Source organism: Bombina bombina, chromosome 7, assembly GCF_027579735.1.
Source record: "Bombina bombina isolate aBomBom1 chromosome 7, aBomBom1.pri, whole genome shotgun sequence".
In the NCBI taxonomy this organism is placed as follows: domain Eukaryota; kingdom Metazoa; phylum Chordata; class Amphibia; order Anura; family Bombinatoridae; genus Bombina; species Bombina bombina.
In genome coordinates this window covers 294,967,342-294,988,829 of record NC_069505.1, presented here as the reverse complement: position 1 = coordinate 294,988,829, position 21,488 = coordinate 294,967,342, and the positions used below count along the sequence as shown (strand labels likewise).

The 21,488-nt window shown below is 37.0% G+C and overlaps 1 protein-coding gene across 1 annotated transcript in view; it reads left to right on the top strand.

Moving 5' to 3' along the window:
* The window catches only part of DNAH12 (dynein axonemal heavy chain 12), a 300,387-nt gene that overhangs the window by 33,857 nt on the left and 245,042 nt on the right, over positions 1-21,488 (top strand). The window contains exon 8 of the mRNA XM_053689370.1: positions 7,183-7,371. Coding sequence (XP_053545345.1) covers positions 7,183-7,371 — 189 coding nt within the window. The remainder of the gene's footprint in view (positions 1-7,182; positions 7,372-21,488) is intronic.

Below are 21,488 nucleotides of genomic sequence, written 5' to 3'. Positions count from 1 at the left end.
TATAAAAAAAAATATTAATAATATTAAAGGGACATTAAACACTTTGAGATAGTAAAATAACATGATAGATTGTATATATATAAAAAAACTCTGCAATATACTTTCATTATTTAATTTGTCCCCATTTCCTATCATTTTTAGTTCCTGTTAGAAATTGAAATGCATAGCACTGCTATAATCCACACAGTGATTGGCTGCACACTCTAGAGGCCTATTTATAACTGTCTCTAATTGGCCACAGCAAAGAAGGTAACCTAAGTTACAACATGGCAGCGCCCAGTGTTTTATAGACACTAATTTTGTCAATATTTAAAAAGGTAATGAAACGTTAAAAAATGCATCTACATGTTATTCTCAGACTGATTTTTCCTGTGAATGCATCATTCTATCTAACATTTATTTAGTGTTTAATGTCCCTTCAATGATATTACATTTTAACTTTTTTTTAAGGGCACTTTAAGAATCTTAAAGGGACATGAAACCCAATTTTTTCTTTCGTGATTTAGAAAGAGCATGTCATTTTAAACAACTTTCTAATTTACTTCTATTATCTAATTTGCTTCATTCTCTTGATATCACTTGCTGAAAAGCATATCTAGATATGCTCAGTAGCTGCTGATTGGTTTCTGCACATAGAGGCCTTGTGTGATTGGCTCACACATGTGCATTGCTATTTATTCAACAAAGAATATCTAAAGAATTGAGCAAATTAGATAATAGAAGTAAATTGGAAAGTTGTTTAAAATTGCATGCCCTATCTGAATCATGAAAGTTTAATTTTGACTTGACTGTCCCTTTAATCTCTTTTCCTCTGCAGTTTAAAGAGATAGCAGAAGATCAATTACATTAGCAGTGGCATACATAACCTTGACTTTTGACTTCCTTTTTAAATTCTGTTTTTTATCAAATATAGAAATATATAAAGCTTTTAACTGTATTGACAGTTTGTTTACGCTTTCCCTATGAGTGCAATGTAACAGTTTTGATCTCAGGTTTCCAGTCTTTGAGCACATGTTTGTAAAATCAGCTGCTAATTACTAAGGTAGCATGTACTAACTAGTACATGTATTCAGTAACATCACTAGGATTGATGTCACACGGTGTGGTATGTTATGGTGTCACCCCACCTCCCCCAAGAAATCAGACACACACAAACAAAAAAACACAGGCACACACACACATACAAACACTCAGACACACTTAAAAACACACTCAGATGCACACACAAACCCTTGGAAACACACTCAGACACACACACAGAAAAACACTTAGACACACACACACACACAAAAACACTCAGACACACACAAAAACACTCAGACACACACACAAAAAAACACTCAGACACACACACAAACAAACACTCAGACACACACACACATATACAAAATATGTACACTGCACTGCATTCATTATAAAGCTCATGCCTAGAGCTGCTCCCTGGCTCAGCAGAGATTACAAATGAAAGATAAACAGAGCACTCTAAAAAATAAATCACTAAAGAAAAGGTTTAGGCGCGCAAACTATGAAAATTCTGCTCTCTGACTCTGTTCCAAGTCTGTCAGTGCACAGCTCCGGGCCGCGTGCCTACCTCTTCTTATGGCAAATCACCTCTGCACTCTGCCCACCCCCAGACCCCCGCCCGCCATCCCCTCCTACCTCTTCAGTGTGCACTTAGTGTACCATAACCGTACCGGTCTGGTGGGCATCATACATGGCTCCTTCACTTTAGAGACAGTTTCAGACAGTCATGCGGTCAGGTGCCAGGCATCCCCCTAACGATTTCCCGGTTCCCGTTTAGAGAGACAGTACAGCAGTGAGGGACTCCACTGCTCCACACGTCACTGAGCAGTGAACACAGATAGGCAGGTTTAGGCTAGCAGCACAACTTCGTAAGCCCCATGGCACGCCCACAACATTCATAGTGAAATTGGGCAGGGGAGGAGCAAAGTATAAACAAGCAAAAGCAGCCGGGAAAACTATTTGTGGAAATTGCAGCGCTGGCTCAAGGGGCAAAAAAAATTAAGTGTCTACAACTTCCACAGTCCCACTAATGTTCACAATTGCTGGCCCCTCTAATAAAAAAATCTATGCATCTCTACATTGTATTTCTTTGAATAGTGACGCCACTGCATGTATTTAGTAATACCCAGCAGACGTTTTATTGTCACTTCAGTATAATGAGAGAACACATTATAAGCACTGCACAGAAAAATATTAGCATACCGTATTTGAAACTGTTCAATTCTCTTGCAGCATCTTTTTAACCCTATTGCTGCTGTGTCACTCCTTAGTGTATTCCCTAAGCAGAACTGCATCATGTTATTAAGATACTGTATGTTAGATTTGTCATCTGAAGGGTTAAGAAAGTCAAAATTTCTAATTAGCTTTCCTGCTCGACTGTTAACTGCGCTAGAAGTTCGGCTTTTTGCACTCATCGGCTTGCACTGGTATTATGAGTTAAGTAAACTGTTTTCGTTCACAAGCACAAAAAGCCGAACTTAGACTATCGCGTGCGTGTTCACGTATTCTGCCAAAGAATTCAATGGAGAAAAAAAAGTGAAAAAAACCGAACACCCTACTCGCGGACAAAACCAATTGCATATTCTCATTGTGCTCTAACCCGACATGAAAATCTAAAAATTTCACATTCCAATGTTCTTCACATAGCTTAATTTTATACATAGAGATGTTCGTATGATATTTTCTATTCAGCGTTTCACAGATCACTTTCAAGTTCTTTAGCATTTGGGTATCATGTCCTTTTAATCTCAGAACACAATATAAAACACTACTTTTTAAATAAAAGAATGATAATATTAGCATGAATGGATTATTATAGATACCAGCCAGGCACCTGTGGTAATTAGTTTTCCTTATATAAAGTAATTTTTATGTACAAAAACGCAATTGCTCCTCCTGTGGATGTAATACTAGGTTTTATGCGGCATTTGTTTTATATAAATTATACCATGATTACTGCTTTGTCCTACAACAAACATAAGATCATGGTGTTCACGGCAAATGTTTTCTGTAATGCTGTACTAATTGTAAGAAATAAACTGCATTATTATTAGCTGTATAATACTGAAAAAAAGACCAGACTTACTTAATCAGGAAATCTCAATAAATACACTCATTATAAAGATATTTAATAACGACCTGATTTAAGTCATGGATGGATTATTTGTAATGTTTCCATAAATGTTATTACTTTGAAACAGAGTGACATAAACTGTTTGTTTATCGTTAATTACATTAATCTGTTGTGGTAAAAAACTTGTAAGAGATCTATTCAACTAGTCATTACACCTAATGTAGTCAATGCTAATTAAAGGGACAGTCAAGTCCAAAAAAAACTTTCATGTTTCAGATAGGGTATGTAATTTTAAACAACTTTCCAATTTACTTTTATCACCAATTTTGCTTTGTTCTTTTGGTATTCTTAGTTGAAAGCTAGACATAGGAAGGCTCATATGATAATTTCTAAGCCCTTGAAGGCCGCCTCTAATCACAAGCTTTTGTATTTGCTTTTCACAGCAGGGGAGAGCTAGTTCAGGTAAACCCTATAGCTAACATTGTGAGCACGCCCGTGGATTGTGGCAGACACTGCACTAATTGGTTAATATGAAAGTCAAAAGATAATAAATAAAATGTCATGTGATCAGGGGGCTGTCAGAAGATGTTTAGATACAAGTTAATCACAGAGGTAAAAAGTGTATTATTATAACTGTGTTGGTTATGCAAAATTGGGGAATGGGTAATAAAGGGATTATCTATCTTCTAAAAAAACAAAAATTCTGGTGTTGACTGTCCCTTTAACCACAGAAGTATCCCAAAGTGTCATGGAAGTCAAAATGACATTTTCATGATTCAGATACACTTTAAAGGACCAGTTAACACAGTAGATTTGCATAATCAACAAATGCAAGACAACAAGACAATGCAATAGCACTTAGTCTGAACTTCAAATGAATAGTAGATTTTTTTTCTGACAATTTTAAAAGTTATACCTATTTCCACTCCCTCTGTACCATGTGACAGCCATCAGCCAATCACAAATGCATACACATACCATGTGACAGCCATCAGCAAATCACAAATACATATACGGTTATTCTGTGCATTCTTGCACATGCTTAGTTGGAGCTTGTGACTCAAAAACTGTTAATATAAAAAGACTGTGCATTTTTTTTTAATGGAAGTAAATTGGAAAGTTGTTTAAAATTGCATGCTCTATCTGAATAATTAAAGTTTAATTTTTACTTGAGTGTCCCTTTAAGATTGAAAAAAGCAACAACTTTCCAGTTTACTTGTATTATCAAATGTATATCTTTCTCTTGCTGTGCTTTGTTGAAACGTTTCTCCTTTTCACGAGAGCATACTGAGGTAGGCTTAGGAGCATTCACATGTTACAAGCACTAAATATATATGTATAACACCTCTGGAATATAATGCTCAACAGCACAAGCATGCGCCTGACCCTACCTTAGTATGGTCTCAAGAAAAGGATCTTTAACAAAGGATTCCAAGGTAAAGAATTCAATTTAATAATATAAGTAGACTGGAACCTTTTCTTTTTTATAAATCCTATGTTCAATCTGTGGTTCTGAAAATTTTAATGAGAGACCAATTTGATGCAAAATATTTCAAATTAAAAACATTCCAATTCAACAGAATTCCCATATGAAAACATTGTTTGACAGCTAGGGTGATTTTTAGTTTATTTTTGTAATACAACAAAAAAAAAGATGTGCAAGCAGCCAAAATATACCATAAAAAACAGGGCAGAAAGGGCTTTCAAGAGGTCAAAGATGTCAATTGTAAAATATACTTTAATAACACAATAAATTACACCCTAGACAGTACATGCTTAATTATAATAATCCATTAATTAAATTGTATAGTTTCATAACAATAACCCTTTAATTCATTTTATAGAATAAAAGTTAGATACTTATGCCACTTTATAAATTTCTAATTAGGCCTCATCTTGGATATTGTGTACAATTCTATAGACTATCTCCAGAACAATATAAATATATTAGAAGAGATAATAAAGGTTACAGGAAAGATTTAGAGGATAAAATGGAGAGGGATTCTTTGATAGATACCTTCAAGTATATTTAGGGATTTAATAAAGCTTCAGCTAATAGAATGTTTTCTCAAAAAGAGACCAAGGGGCCGATTTATGAATGTGCGGGCAGACACGATACGCTGTAGCATTTATCATTGTATTCGCTGCCAATCGGCCACTAGTAGGGGATGTCAATCATCCCCATCGTATTTGATCGGGATGATTGATGTCCGTCGCCTAAAAGGTGGCGGATGAGTTAAGGAGCAGCAGTAGTCTTAGGACCGCTGATACTTAACTCTTGTTTCAGGCGAACCTGAAGGCTTGTGCGGAAACTGCAGCATACTCTGCATAGTAAATCGGCCCCCCAAGACCAGAACAAGGGGTTATGACCATGAGTTATTTGCATACAAATTGTTCACATTAAAGGTGGTTGATTCATAGCTTCAAACAAAGATGGTAAGCGTGAATACAGTGTGGGAATTCAAAAATCCATTTAAAATGCATAAAGCTACCTTAAGATTTAAAGGGACATGAAACCCAAATTTCATTCAATTTTTTTTTCCAATATAATTTTTATTTTACATCAGCATTACATCAATTTTCCCAAGGAAGAACATTATCTATAATTTTTACATGCAATTTTTTACATCTACCTCGTCTTGATTTAACTAAAGCTCAAAATTATAAATGATCAATTTTCCTCAGAAGTCATCCTTGACCAGAGCGATTTGCATACATTTTGTATTTCAGTTAACTCAGTTAATTATAGTTACGGTTAATTAATTGCTAAACCAACCATAACAACAATCCGCAAAAATAAAATAAATTAAACAACCGAACAATCTTACATCAATTTTTCCCAAGGAAAGACATTGTCAGTAAATTAATACATGCAATATTTACATCTACCTCTTCTCTTAGAAGCTCTAAATTATAGATGATCAAAAAAAATTTCTCGGAAGTTATCCTTAACCAAGCAGTTTGTATGCATTTTTTATTTCAATTAACTCAGTTAATTAATGATTACAGTTTATTAATTACTAAACCAACCATGATACCAATCTACTAAAAAATAAATTAAACAACCACACAACCAACCAAAACAACAACCAATAACAAATGAAAAGAAAGAAAGAGAAAATAAAAATAAAAAAAAGAACAAATTCTCCTGTCCCCCCCCCTCCAACCCCAGTCCCCCCTACCAAACATCCAGCAACACCAATTCAGAGTTTCTGAATGGATAAATTAAATGATCTATTTCAGAGGATGGAAACATCCTGATAAATTTAGCCCATTTGCTGTAAAATGCTATTATTTCTCGTTCTGAGGATAAATCCGTTGCTTTTTGTTCAATTAAGCATTGTTTTTTTAGATAATTCCTAAGCTCAGCGATTGTAGGGCTAAACCTATTCTTCCAATTCCTAAAGATTAAATTTCTAGCTGCTAAAATAGTTAAGTTTACTATTTTGGAGTCAGTGAAGTCCCTATTGTTATTCGACAAGAAAATAATCATGAGTAACGAAAGTTTGATATGTGTAATCTTCATTACTTTAAGTAACAGATATTCGATTTTACACCAGAATTGTTTAAGTCTAGGGCAATTCCATATCATGTGAATTAAATCCGCTGCCGGTAAACTACATTTTGGGCATTTATTAAAGTTTAGATTAATTTCATTCAATTTTAAGCAACTTTCCAATTTACTTCTATTATCTAATTTGCTTCATTATCTTGATATAATTTGATGAAAAGCATATCTAAATAGATCCAGTAGCTGCACATAGGCTCACCCATATGCATTGCTATTTCTTCAACAAAGGATATCTGAAGAATGAAGCAAATTAAATAATACAAGTAAATTGTAATGTTGTTTAGAATTGTATTCTCTATCTAAATCATGAAAGAAACATTTTGGGTTTCATGCTCCTTCATTTAAGCCTATACTTCAGAATAAAATATGGACAGACTAGAGGGTGATTCTGGTTCTTATCGTCTGTCAAAATCTATGTTTCTATGAAAAACATCACACCAAATAAGCTCTGATTGAAATTTCAGATTTTCTAAGCCTTAATTCTATTTATTTGTTTCTCTTCTATGTTGAGCAGTTGAGAGAATTCATACAGAGATCTGTGGAGACGTTTGTGAAGTTGTTTGATATCAATGACCATCAATTTTTGCCACTGTTTAAAATGGAGCTAACTTTTGATGATGAGAAAATGGAATTTTATCCAACGTTTCAAGATCTAGAGGAGGCAGTCTTATCCATAGTCACTCGGATATCACAAACACTGCAGGTATCCTCTACATTTATTAAATTATTCTATCTATTAATGTGTCTATTATTATTATTATTATAATTTATTTGTATAGCGCTGCCAAATTCCGTAGCGTCTATCTATCTATCTATCGATCAAATATATTTATGTTTAAATAGTTTTTTATTGTTTTATATTTTTCATAGAACAAGAATGCATAAAATGAATTAACATAACATACAATATCTATTCTTCCGTTGTCTATTGATTTTGGGGGATATTGCATTACAAGTATTCAATGATATAAGAGTGAAAAATCCTAGCCAAACCGCATTGTTACATAGTTACACAATTATCTCATCCCTACATCATTATTCACTGCAAATTGATTCTATCTTAGAACTGTCTTTGATTCATCAAGCATTATCAGCCATTTAACAGTAGGTTATTAGAGTATATATTCTATCTAGCATTTCTTCCTTGTGTTATGACATTCTAATCTTTGGTACAGATTGTTTCTTAACTCTGTATTTCACTAACTGGATGTTTTTGGCTGAATCATTATTATCTTAGAGTAATCATGTATATGAATTTGAAACCTTACGGTATAACAACTGAGAACAGATAGATCAAGAACAAAAAAGAAATAAATAAGGAAGAAAGGGGAAACTATAAAAGAAAAAAAAAGAAAGGGGGTTATAAGGGGGGGGGGGGATAGGGATGGGTGATGTCATCTTATGTCACAGATCATAGTATGTGTGCGTCAAAGTGTTTGACACGACTATAGTTTGATGGTCCTTTAGATCCCTGATCTCCGGTTATCTTGTGAGGTTATGGACCCTTTGCTTATCCAATAGTACCACACTGCTTGGAAGGTTTCCCTGTTATCTAATGTATATGAAGCTGTCTCGTACATGGTGTATGTGTGTTGGATTCTATTATATATCTCAGTCCAGGTTGGAGTTCCAGATTTCCAATATTTAGCTATGCATATCCTCGTGATTGTGCATAAGATCTTAATAAATGTATTGATATGTTTGTGGAATTTACTGAGATGTTCATGTAATAAAGCTTGTTGGATCGTTAGACTAATATTTTCTTCTAGCATCTGACTGAGAAATGCGGATAGTCTGCTCCATATACCCCTAACATCTTTGCAGTCCCACCACATGTGTCTGTATGTCCCTATGTCTCCACAGCCTCTGTAACATAATCTGCTGCCTTGGGGGTGCATATGAGCCGTTCGTGTAGGAGTTAAGTACCATCTGTGAATTGTTTTGGTGATATTTTCTTTAAGGTCTACACTTATCAACCCTCTTTCTGCGTTTTGAAACAGTGATTCCCATGTCTTTTTGTCTTTGCAGATAAGTAGTTCCTGTTCCCAGGCCAGCATAGTCGTGGTCTTGGTGGTGTTGTGGGTGGTCTGCATAGATACATATAGTAGAGATATGGTATGTTTGTTGCGTTCTTCTGATTTACAGAAGGTTTCGATAGGTGTGGAGGTCTGTTCTCTAGGGTGTTTTAAATATGATTGTAGAGCGGAGTGTATCTGTAGGTATAAGTACCAGTGTAGCTTCAGGGGGTCAATCTTTGTCTGTAGTTGGTTAAACGTCAGTATGTTATGTCCTGTTAAGTAGTCCGCCACTCTGTATAAACCTTTGTTTTCCCATTTTTTGATTTGGGTCCAAAGGTCTTCTGATATTAGATATCTAAGTGGTATTGATATAGAATGTTGCTGTAGTAGTTTATATTTCGTTTTCGCTGTTTTCCAGATCTTTACAGTGAGGTTTGTGGTGTAGGGTGTAGATGTCTTTCTATCTTTCTGAGCCCTCTCTGGGTCCCAAACAATTGAGTCTGCTTCTTCCCACCCCCCTATGTTCGCTTCTAACTTGGGCCATATTATTCCCTTTGACCTTTTCAGAAGTAGTGTATCTTGCGCTAGTCTGGCTGCATTGTAATATTCTATTATGTTTGGTGCACCTATGCCCCCGAGTGACTTATGTCTGTTTAAGGTGGATTTTGCTATCCTGCTCGTCTTATCTCCCCTAATAAATGCTAAGATGTCTTTTTGCAGTGTTTCCAGTTCTGGTTTTATTATTTTTATCGGGAGGGTTCTGAATAAATACAGTATTCGAGGCATGGCGTTCATTTTAACCGCCGCTATTCTACCTAGCCAGGAGAAATTAAAGCTCTTCCATTTTGCCATATCTCGTCTAATTTGTTTAAATAGTGGGGTATAATTTACTTTGTATAGCTGAGTGGAGCAAGTTGGAATCTGGATACCTAAGTATTTTAGTGTGTGTTTCATCCATTTAAAGTGAAATTGTGTTTCTAAAATTATTTTAGTTTGTTGGGGTATTGCAATGGGTAGGGCTTCACACTTGTCTGGGTTGATTTTAAATCCTGAGATGGTTGAAAATGTCTTTATTGTCTGGTAGAGGTGCGGTAGAGATATTAATGGGTTCGTCAAGGTCAACAGGACATCATCCGCAAATAGAGAAAGTTTGTATTCTAATGGATTTATTTTAACTCCTGATATGTCTGGGTGTGAACGGATCGCGATTGCTAGTGGTTCTATACAGAGCGCGAATAGTAGTGGGGACAGAGGGCACCCCTGTCTGGTACCGTTTCGTATTGGAAAGGGTTTTGATTTGTATCCTGTTGAGGAAACTTGGGCCTCTGGGCATGAGTATATTACTTTTAGAGCTTTTATGAATCCTCCCTCAAAGCCCATATGGTGTAGTGTTAAGAACATATAGTCCCAGTCTATTCTGTCGAACGCCTTCTCTGCATCCAAAGATAGGAGCAGAGAAGGCGTTCTTGTCTCTCCCAAGAATTGTATTAGATTGGTAACCTTTCGGATGTTGTCTGGGGCTTCCCTATCTTTAATAAATCCCACTTGGTCCGGATGAACCAAGTGGGGGATGATGTGTTTGAGCCGATTTGCAAGTATTTTTGTGAAGATCTTAAGATCCTGATTTATGAGAGATATTGGGCGGTAATTTTGGCATTTTTTGTGGTCTCTATTCGGCTTGGGTATCACAACTATCTTGGCCGCTAATAGATCTGGGGGAATATCTCCTCCTTCCATAACGTGATTGCAGAACTTAACCAAGTGTGGGGTGAGTGAGTTTTTGAATAATTTATAATATTCAGCTGGGAAGCCATCTGGTCCTGCTGCTTTTCCCGATTTAAGGTCTTTGATGGCTCCCAGTATTTCTACAGTGGAGACTGGGGCGTTGATTGCTTCCCTCTGTTCTAAAGTTATGTTAGGTAACTGAGTTTGTGAGAAAAATTCTGAAGACTTTGTTTCTGTTTCCTGATTACGTGTAACTTTTTCCCCATTATATAGTTCTCCATAGTATCTTGCGAAAGTGTCTACAATTTCTTGTGGGTGTGAGGTAGTGGTGTTGTCATGTGTCTCAATTAGTGGGATCACCGAGGCCTTGCACCTTTCTCTGATTTTATGTGCCATGTATTTGTCGGGTTTGTTCGCAAATATAAAGTATTGTGCCTGGATTTTATGAATGGCTCTGGTAGCTTGTGCATGAAGTAGTGAGGTTAATGTGGATCTTTTAGTTTGGAGTAGTTTGAGGTTAGTCTTAATTTTGTTGTATTTATGTCGCCTTTCTAGTTCCTCGATCTCAGTGTAAAGTTGTTGTAGTTGTTGTCTATGTTTTTGAATCTGTCTTGTTTTTTCTTTAATTAGTATCCCTCTGAGGACTGCTTTATGAGCTGCCCATACAATCCCTGGGTTACTTGTAGCTTCTGTATTTATGTGCCAGTATTCTGTTAATTGTTGTAGTATGTTATCGAATGTTTGGGTATTTTTGACGTAAGATGGATCAAAAGTCCACGTTCTGCTTCTGAGTGGGTCTGTAATGCCATTAATCGTTAGGGTGATTATAGAGTGGTCGGACCATACACAAGTGTGTATTTGTGAGTTGTTCAGTAAGGGTTGTAAGATTTGGCTGGTATATATATAGTCAAGTCTGACATAAGTTTTGTGCGCTGCTGAGTAGAAAGTTGTGTCATCAGTTTGACCGTACATGGTGCTCCAAGTCTCAATCAGGGAGTGAGGAAGTAAGGTATCTTTGATTGATTTGACTATGCGATTATGTCTCGTCTGTTTATTGGTCAGAGGTTTGGTGTCTGTGGGTTTAATAGGTAGCATAGTGATATTGAAGTCTCCTGCCAAAAATATTTTAGTATGTGACCATTGGGTGAGTAAATGTGATATATGGTGAAAAAATTTATGTTGGTTCTCATTTGGTGCGTATATATTACATAATGTGATTTCTGATTCTAGTATCTTACCTCTAACGATTAGGTATCTCCCCTCAGTATCTGTTATTATAGATTCTGTGGTAAACTTGAGAGATGAATGTATCAAAATGGATGTGCCACTTTTTTTGGACGTTGCAGTGGAGTGGTAGTGCTTGTCAAAATGTTTTGCCCAATATTTTGGGATGTTATCTTTAAGTAGATGCGTTTCTTGGAGGAACAGTATGTTAGCTTGTAAAGAGTTGTATTGTGTCATCGCTATCTTTCTTTTAACGTTAGTGTTCAATCCCCTGACATTGTGGGATAATATCTTAATTTTAGGGATCATAGTGTTGTGTCTATATGTGGATGTAGTAGTAGGAAGTGTTTTACCTGTAGAGCCCTGGGTTGGATACCTTGCTGGGTGGAGATCAGGAGATCAGGATCACATGAGTTGGTTTCTGCATTGACTGTGTTGGTTATAGTCGTGTCGTCACAGGGGAGGGGAGTGGGAAGGGAATCAAGAAGAAAAAACATTAGTAATAAACACTTAATAAATAACAGTTTGGAGCCCTCAACATGAGGGCCCTGTATAAATGAACAAATAAACATCATAGAAATAAGTGGTAAGTAACACTGGGGGAACCTAAATTCCCGTAACATCTTTTAGATTAGTGGGAGGTATGGAAAGTATATCCCCTTTAGATAGGTCTTACTATGGGTTAGGGGAATCACCCCCCTTTTTACCATCAGGGATGTTAAGAGTCAATTGGGGTAGATTTCTACTCCAAGTCCAAAAGTCCCCCTCGGGTATTGAGCAGACTCCCTGAGAGATGTCTAACATATAGTCCTTGATTCAAGATGACTTAGGAGTCGTCTAAGGAATTTTTGCTCTAAGTTCTCTTAAATTCTGTCTCTTATGGTTGATTGTCTGCCATTTGTTGGGTTCTGGAGGTCTTTCTGGATCTTTGTTCTTCCCTGTGTTGATTGTGGGTATTAAAGTGTTAGGTGTTTCTAGAGATAGAATTTTGCATATTTCTGGTATGTCTTCAGGATCCTTGAGAGTGACTGTTTTCGAGTCTTTCAAGATATGCAATGCAAATGGGAATCCCCATCTATATGGTATCTGCTGTTTTCTAAGTAGGGTGGTTAGAGGACGGAGGGCTCCTCTTCTTTGTAGTGTCCTGATGCTGAGATCCTGATAAAACTGGACTACATTGCCCTGGAACTTGTATGTTGGGTGTTTTCTTGCAGCTTGCAGAATTTTTTCTTTGTCGGGGAAGAAGGTAAGTTTGAGTATAATGTCTCTTGGGGGGAGGCCTGGTTTGGGTTTAGCTTTCAGCGCTCTGTGTGCTCTTTCAATGTGGAAAGTGTAATCTGCTGGGGAGCTTGTGATTTGAGTGAAGAGTTGGGAGAGATAAGCTGGGATTTCTGCGGTACCTATGTCCTCTGGAACTCCTTTAAGGCGGATATTGTTCCTTCTGCTCCTGTTCTCCAAGTCTTCTATTTTATCTTGAAATTCTTCCAGGAGTTGTTGTTGTGTAGACATGGTTTGGGACATTTCGTCCATTTGATCCACCATAGAATCTTTTTGGTCCTCTAACGTCTCAATCCTATTTCCCATCTCCATTAGATCTGATTTAATTTCAGAGAGACTGCTGGTTACTGATGTATGGATGGAATCTATTTTCTCCCATAATTTTCCGAAATTGTCCGCTATGTCCTTTTTGGACACTAGATTTCTGAGGTCAGCCTTTGTGAGCGGGCTTTTGTCTTGTAGAGATGGTTGAGAGTCTGTTTCAGATTCTTCCTCCCCTTCTGCATCTATTAGTTGTTTGTTTGTTTGTGAGGATTTAAAGAACGTGGACATACTTGTAGATTTTGGTGTTTTATCCCCCTTAGCGGATCTTTTAGAGGTCATCCTAGTAGTGGCTGAATGAAGGCTATAGAGCACTAAAGGGCAGAAATTGTGACTACCCCCTAATCAGTTGGAGAGGCTTCCCCTTATGGGATATAGAGTTATAAATGATGTGATCCAGAATAATGGATGACTGTAATCCAGATTTGCTTGTCAATTTTCTATTTTAGGCAGGCAATTTATTTAGATAGATGAGAGAATTGCTCTTAATTTCCATCCTATGTAACAATTCACATTGATGTTGTTCTTAAAGGTAGCTAATTGTTTAGGTCCCCCAGCAAAGGGTAGGATGTTGTTTACATTTTAATCAATATTCATCCTCCTTCTAGATCGCTATTTTTTGTTTTGTTTTGATTTGATTCTGTCTAGATAGTGTTTAATCTTCAGTGGAGGCAGCAGCTTGGCGGTACAGCGTTGCAGGTTATCAGCACCCCTCTCCCCAGGGGATTTATCCTCACAGGATGATCACGGCAAAGGGTATATGGGATATGACCTGTCAGCACTGCTGTCTGACAGGAAAGGGGGGGGGAGAGGGTGGTGAAGGAGAGCTTCTTTTATACAACTTTAATTTGGATGTGTCTTGCCGTTAACAAATTACTCTGTGTGGTTCCAGGTGAGACCAGCAGGGGTCAGTGCTGTAGTGAAGTTGTGTTAGGGAACTTCCACACTGTTCACAAGTTCATTTAAAGATGGGGCTGTATGCGGTTTTATCTCTTCTCCTTTTACTTCATAAGTTAGAGTATGTAGTGGGACTGTGATTGTAGAGGCTGATTCATACACCTTTGGTTCCCATTGGGGTATATAGTGGTTAGGCCGCACTGGAGTCAGTTTATGAGGCTTCACTTGAGTCAAGTATTCACGCTAACAGTGATAGTAGCCTTCCACCTTTAAGTCTATTCTGTCGGCTTATATTTGCCTTCGGTTTAGTGATGGAAATGTTCCGGCTTCCCTTGTACCCCTATGCAGCCCACAACTTCTTATCTGATTTTCCGCTACGGTGTTCGCCCCCACCTTCTCTTCCGGTATTTGACTGTGACGTCTATGGCTAATGGCGATATTTCGCGCCTTTTTCAGTTTTACACCGCCAGTAATTATAAGTTCTCCCTAATGTGCCCCAAACTATGTATGCCACTCACCGATCTTCCTTTATTCAGCTGTTCTAACTGTTGCAGGTGAGGGCAGGCTGGAGCGCCGGATCTCCCGACTCCGGTCCGGCTCCTGGAGATCTGCTGGGTCCGTTCTGCGGTCTTTTGCCCGATATCGGGTGGGTTGCCAATTTTTTGTGCGGCTGATGCTCCAAATCGATCCCAGCTCAGAGATGTATAGAGCTGCTGAATTTATGTGCTGTAGACCACTTTAATCTTGCAAAAACTGTAAACTTTAGCAGGAGCTCAGACACAGCACGTCTTGTTCCCTTGCTAGGTTAGCTCCGCCCCCCCGATCAAATATATTTAAAGGGACACTGTACCCAAATTTTTTCTTTTGTGATTCAGATAGAGCATGCAATTTGAAGCAACTTTCTAATGTACTCCTATTATCAAATTTTCTTCATTCTCTTGGTATGTTTATTTGAAAAGCAAGAATTTAAGTTTAGATGCCGGCCCATTTTTGGTGAACAACCTGGGTTGTCCTTGCTGATTGGGAAGCACCAATAAACAATTGCTGTCCATGGTTCTGAACCACAAATTTGCTGGCTCCTCAGCTTAGATGCCTTCTTTTTCAAATAAAGATATCAAGAGAACGAAGAAAAATTGATAATAGAAGTAAATTAGAAAGTTGATTAAAATTGCATGCTCTATCTGAATCACAAAAGAAAAAATTTGGGTACAGTGTCCCTTTAATTAACAGATTTGTAGCTTTTTCTATATTATTAATTCTAGTAACTATTTATTTCTTGAAAGAGCAATGCTTAGAAGAGATAATACTCTGCATGGCCATGTGACATTAGTATGGACCTTTCCAATATTACGGTATAGGTTTGATTGTGTCTGTTTAAAACCACCATCCCAATGTGTTGTCCTATTTACCACCACTCTAGTATTTAGCTCCTTATATCTAAGCATAAATCCCCACTTGATTCACTCCTGATGCCTGTGCCACCATTTTTAAAATGACGTGCATCTTAAACGTACAACAAGAAACTCTTTACTTAACTGATCGGAACAGCCAATAGAATGCGAGCTCAATCTGATTGGCTGATTGGATCAGCCAATCGGATTGAACTTGATTCTGATTGGCTGATTCCATCAGCCAATCAGAAAATTCCTACCTTAATTCCGATTGGCTGATAGAATCCTATCAGCCAATCGGAATTCGAGGGACGCCATCTTGGATGACGTCCCTTAAAGGAACCGTCATTCGTCGGGAGACAACGGAAGAAGAGGATGGATCCGCGTCGCCTGCTTCAAGATGGACCCGCTCCGCACCGGATGGAAGAAGATTGAAGATGCCGCTTGGAGAAGATGTTTGCCGGTCCGGATGTCCTCTTCTTGCCGGATAGGAGGAAGACTTTGGAGCCTCTTCTGGACCTCTTCAGCACCGGATGATGGATCGCCAACCCCCGCTTGGGTTGGATGAAGATGTTGGAGCCAGGACGGATCGGTGAACCTGGTATGGTGAAGACAAGGTAGGAAGATCTTCAGGGGCTTAGTGTTAGGTTTATTTAAGGGGGGTTTGGGTTAGATTAGGGGTATGTGGGTGGTGGGTTGTAATGTTGGGGGGGGGTATGGTATGTTTTTTTTTACAGGCAAAAGAGCTGAAATCCTTGGGGCATGCCCCGCAAAGGGCCCTGTTCAGGGCTGGTAAGGTAAAAGAGCTTGTAACTTTTTTAATTTAGAATAGGGTAGGGAATTTTTTATTTTGGGGGGCTTTGTTATTTTATTAGGGGGCTTAGAGTAGGTGTAATTAGTTTAAAATTGTTGTAATATTTTTCTTATGTTTGTAAATATTTTATTATTTTTTGTAACTTAGTTCTTTTTTATTTTTTGTACTTTAGCTAGTTTATTTAATTGTATTTATTTGTAGCAATTGTGTTTAATTAATTTATTGATAGTGTAGTGTTAGGTTAATTGTAGGTAATTGTAGGTAGTTTATTTAATTAATTTATTGATAGGGTAGTGTTAGGTTTAATTATATCTTAGGTTAGGATTTATTTTACAGGTAAATTTGTTATTATTTTAACTAGGTAACTATTAAATAGTTCTTAACTATTTAATAGCTATTGTACCTGGTTAAAATAATTACAAAGTTGCCTGTAAAATAAATATTAATCCTAAAATAGCTATAATATAATTATAATTTATATTGTAGCTATATTAGGATTTATTTTACAGGTAAGTATTTAGCTTTAAATAGGAATAAGTTATTTAATAAGAGTTAATTTATTTCGTTAGATTTAAATTATATTTAACTTAGGGGGGTGTTAGTGTTAGGGTTAGACTTAGCTTTAGGGGTTAATCAATTTATTAGAATAGCGGTGAGCTCCGGTCGTCAGATTAGGGGTTAATAATTGAAGTTAGGTGTTGGCGATGTTAGGGAGGGCAGATTAGGGGTTAATACTATTTATGATAGGGTTAGTGAGGCGGGTTAGGGGTTAATAACTTTATTATAGTAGCGCTCAGGTCCGCTCGGCAGATTAGGGGTTAATAAGTGTAGGCAGGTATCGGCGACGTTGAGGGGGGCAGATTAGGGGTTAATAAATATAATATAGGGGTCGGCGGTGTTAGGGGTAGCAGATTAGGGGTACATAGGGATAACGTAGGTGGCGGCGCTTTGCGGTCGGAAGATTAGGGGTTAATTATTTTAAGTAGCTGGCGGCGACGTTGTGGGGGGCAGGTTAGGGGTTAATAAATGTAATACAGGGGTTGGCGGGGTTAGGGGCAGCAGATTAGGGGTACATAAGTATAACGTAGGTGGCGGTCGGCAGATTAGGGGTTAAAAATTTTAATCGAGTGGCGGCGGTGTGGGGGGACCTCGGTTTAGGGGTACATAGGTAGTTTATGGGTGTTAGTGTACTTTAGGGTACAGTAGTTAAGAGCTTTATGAACCGGCGTTAGCCAGAAAGCTCTTAACTCCTGCTATTTTCAGGCGGCTGGAATCTTGTCGTTAGAGCTCTAACGCTCACTTCAGAAACGACTCTAAATACCAGCGTTAGAAAGATCCCATTGAAAAGATAGGCTACGCAAATGGCGTAGGGGGATCTGCGGTATGGAAAAGTCGCGGCTGAAAAGTGAGCGTTAGACCCTTTAATCACTGACTCCAAATACCAGCGGGCGGCCAAAACCAGCGTTAGGAGCCTCTAACGCTGGTTTTGACGGCTACCGCCGAACTCCAAATCTAGGCCTGAATAAATGCTAGATAGAATGATTGCATTCAAAGAAAAGATTAGTTTGAGAATAAAATGTAGATGCATTTTTTTAAACGTTTCATTAGTTGCTTAAATATTGACAAATTAAGTTTTAGTGTCTATAAACAATGGGAGCTGCCATGTTGTAACTTAGGTTACCTTCTCTGCTGTGGCCAATTAGGGACAGTTATAAATTGGTCACAAGAGTGTGCAGATATAACAGTGTTCTGCACTTCCATTTCTAACAGGAACTGAAAAACTCACAATTTCAAATGTAATTACAGGGAAAGGGGACAAAATAAATAATGAAAGAATATTAGAGGTTTTTTTTTATGTGTGTGTGTGTGTGTATGTATATATATATATATATATATATATATATATATATACAGGGATGTGGAATTCCTATCGCCCGACGCCCGGGGCATGCAGTTCTGGGCTCAGGGCATGTGGTTTTTTCCCCCATTTAGCCCTGCTGCGGGCAAGCAGAACCAGACTGACAGTTTTTTTTCTTATTAGCCCTGCTGGCAAGCAAAAGCAGACTGCAGCCGGATGCAATATTTTCATTATCAAAGAATCTTTATCTGATTAAGCAGAGCGCAAATTATCCCTGGCGCCTTCATTTTATTGCCCTCTGTTCCTAGTGTCTCCCTAGTGTCTCTTTTAACACCTCTACAGTCACTGCCTTCAGTGCCTTGGTCCTCCGCCAGCCATCTGAATAATTTACATCCCATTGGCTGGCGGCGCCAATTACAATCTAATTACAGTGCCGGGTGAGTGCTACTACGCATGCGCGCATTACTGTAGGCGATATTCAGTCAGATATCGCTGGAGAGTGCTACAACGCATGCGCGCATTGCCGTAGGCGATATCATTCAGTCAGATATCGCTGGAGGGTTCACTCTGCGCATGCGCAAGGCTCACATGCCGCTTATATGAAGAAGGCATGCTCTATGCTCTTGCTGCAGATGATTCCAGGGATGCGCAATTTAAAGGTAAGTCTAAGAGTCAGCAATTATAAATTAACAGTTAAGTTAAAAAAAATATTTTGGGAAGTACAGTAATGTATTAAAAATATAGCGTACACTCTAAAAAACATGTAAACAGTTTACATGTTTTTAGAGTGTACGCTATATTTTTAATACATTGACTATTTTGAACATTTATGAGCCGTATTAGTTTTCACTGACAGGGAAAGACTTTGCTGCCAGTTTTAAAACTTAGCTAAAGGCCAACTGCACTATGAACAGCATCATTACTGCATAGTTAAAAAAAAGTTATTTTGGGAAGTACAAAAAACATGTAAAAACATGTAAACGCTATATTTTTAATACATTAACTATTTGGAACCTTTATGAGCTGTATTAGTTTTCAATGACAAAGACTTTGCTGCCAGTTTTAACTGTTTAAAAATGATATAGGAAATGTAGCCACAAATAACCTGGTTGATTTAATTTTTAAGCAAGAAAGTTCATAGTTCTGCTTGTTTTTTAAACAAATAATTTATTGCTCCACAATACTCGTAAATTAAAAATATTAAAGCTAGTTTATGCAATCCTAAATTCAAATCTAATGACACCGGTGTCACATATCTATTCACTTAAATTTTAAAACAAACTAATAGCAGCTGATATGCAATAAAAAACAATGTTTGTACATATGGACAAATAGTAGCCCTTATTCTAAATTGACAAATGTGAAATAATATTTTCACTCCATGAAATTTTGAACCAACTGATGAGTTAATAGTTATCCTGTCTTGCAGTGCGCACACTTTTTTAGAAATTGGTTCAAAATTTCATGGAGTGAAATTATTGTTTCACATTTGTCAATTTAGAATAAGGGCTACTATTTGTCCATATGTACAAACATTGTTTTTTATTGCATATCAGCTGCTATTAGTTTGTTTTAAAATTGAAGTGAATTGATATATGTGACACCGGTGTCATTAGATTTGAATTTAGGATTGCATAAACTAGCTTTAATATTTTTAATTTTAAGAGTATTGTGGAGCAATAAATTATTTGTTTAAAAAACAAGCAGCACTATCAACTTTCTTGCTTAAAAAATTAAATCAACCAGGTTTTTTTTGGCTACATTTCCTATATCATTTTTAAACAGTTCTAACTTTTACAATAGTTCATATTGGTAACATGAACTGGTGCCTCCCACACCCCTTTTTTGTATATCCATTTGTATTTGGTTACACTTTGTGAGTAGTTTTAATACTTAGTGTACTAAATGCTACAGACCAACTGTGTATTTGTAAAATAAGTTGTTCAATGGGTCCTTGTAATCTGATCCAAATGTTTCCTAAAAGTATCCAAATGTTTGCCAAAGTAAATCTGCGTTATGAACAGCATCATTACTGTATTGGAATTTACTTTTTTCCTCTTTAATGTGATCAACAAGGCATGCTCTATGTTTTTAAATCACAGGATAACCTAATGGGATAAAGCCTATTGTAAAATCTTGTGGGTGCACTGTTTATAACAAAAATAGTTTACACTATAGAGTCATGTGTGGGTATGATTTATAAACTTTTAGTTTAGTTTTAAAGATGAGTTTAATATGGAGAAGTTTGCACAATGCAATTTTGAATGTTTCAGCTCTGTAGAGTAGGGTTGCAACAGTGTTGATTTTTAGCAGTTTATAAATTGAAATTAATGCTCAAATCAATTTGAGCAGTGTGTAGATTGAGATTACAATTTAGTTTACCTGGTAATTATATAAGTGAATCCTTAAAGGGATACTAACCCCACATTTTATCTTTCATGATTCAGAAAGAGCAGCAATTTTAAGCAACTTTCTAATTTACTCCTATTATCAATTTTTCTTTGTTCTCGTGTTATCTTGATTTGAAAAAGCAGTAATAAAAGGTCAGGATCCGGCCCATTTTTAGTTCAGCACCTTGGTAGAGCTTTCTGATTGGTTTGCTACATTTAGCCACAAATCAGCAAGTACTACCCAGTTGCTGAACAAAAAATGGTCCGGCTCTAAAGCTTACAGTACTGCTTTTTCAAATCAAGATAGCATGAGAACAAAGAAAAATTAATAGGAGTAAATAAGAAAGGTGCTTAAAATCTCATGCTCTAGCTGAATCATGAAAGAAAAAAAAAATGGGTTTAGTATCCCTTTAAAGTGTCAAAGGGTAAAAATTAAAAAATGATCTGAAAAATGGGGTTTAACATTGAATAGTCTGTTAAATGTAATCTAGTGGCACTATTGTGCAGAGTATTATATAAACACATACAGACAAATCATTTAAATCTGAGATGTTTAACATTTTAAATTGCCAGGCTATTCAATGTTAAACCCCATTTTCAGCTGCTTGTAATTTAGGATTGCGTGAATTATTTTCTCATAGTAACTGGATATTGTGAAAATAAATCGGATATTTTTGCAGTAATTAAAACTGTGTGTGTGTCCTGTTCTTGCACACTTTGCATTTCATTTTCATAATTTGATTTGCCTTATTTTATTTTCCATCATTTTTTTCTGTGTTTTTTCATTGTCAATTGATGGAATGCAACATTATACACAGTGATTGCTGGATCACTGCAGGAGCTCATGTATATCCGCAAATGGATTCTAGCATTTTCTAGGGGAAGTGGGGGAAAAAATACAGGA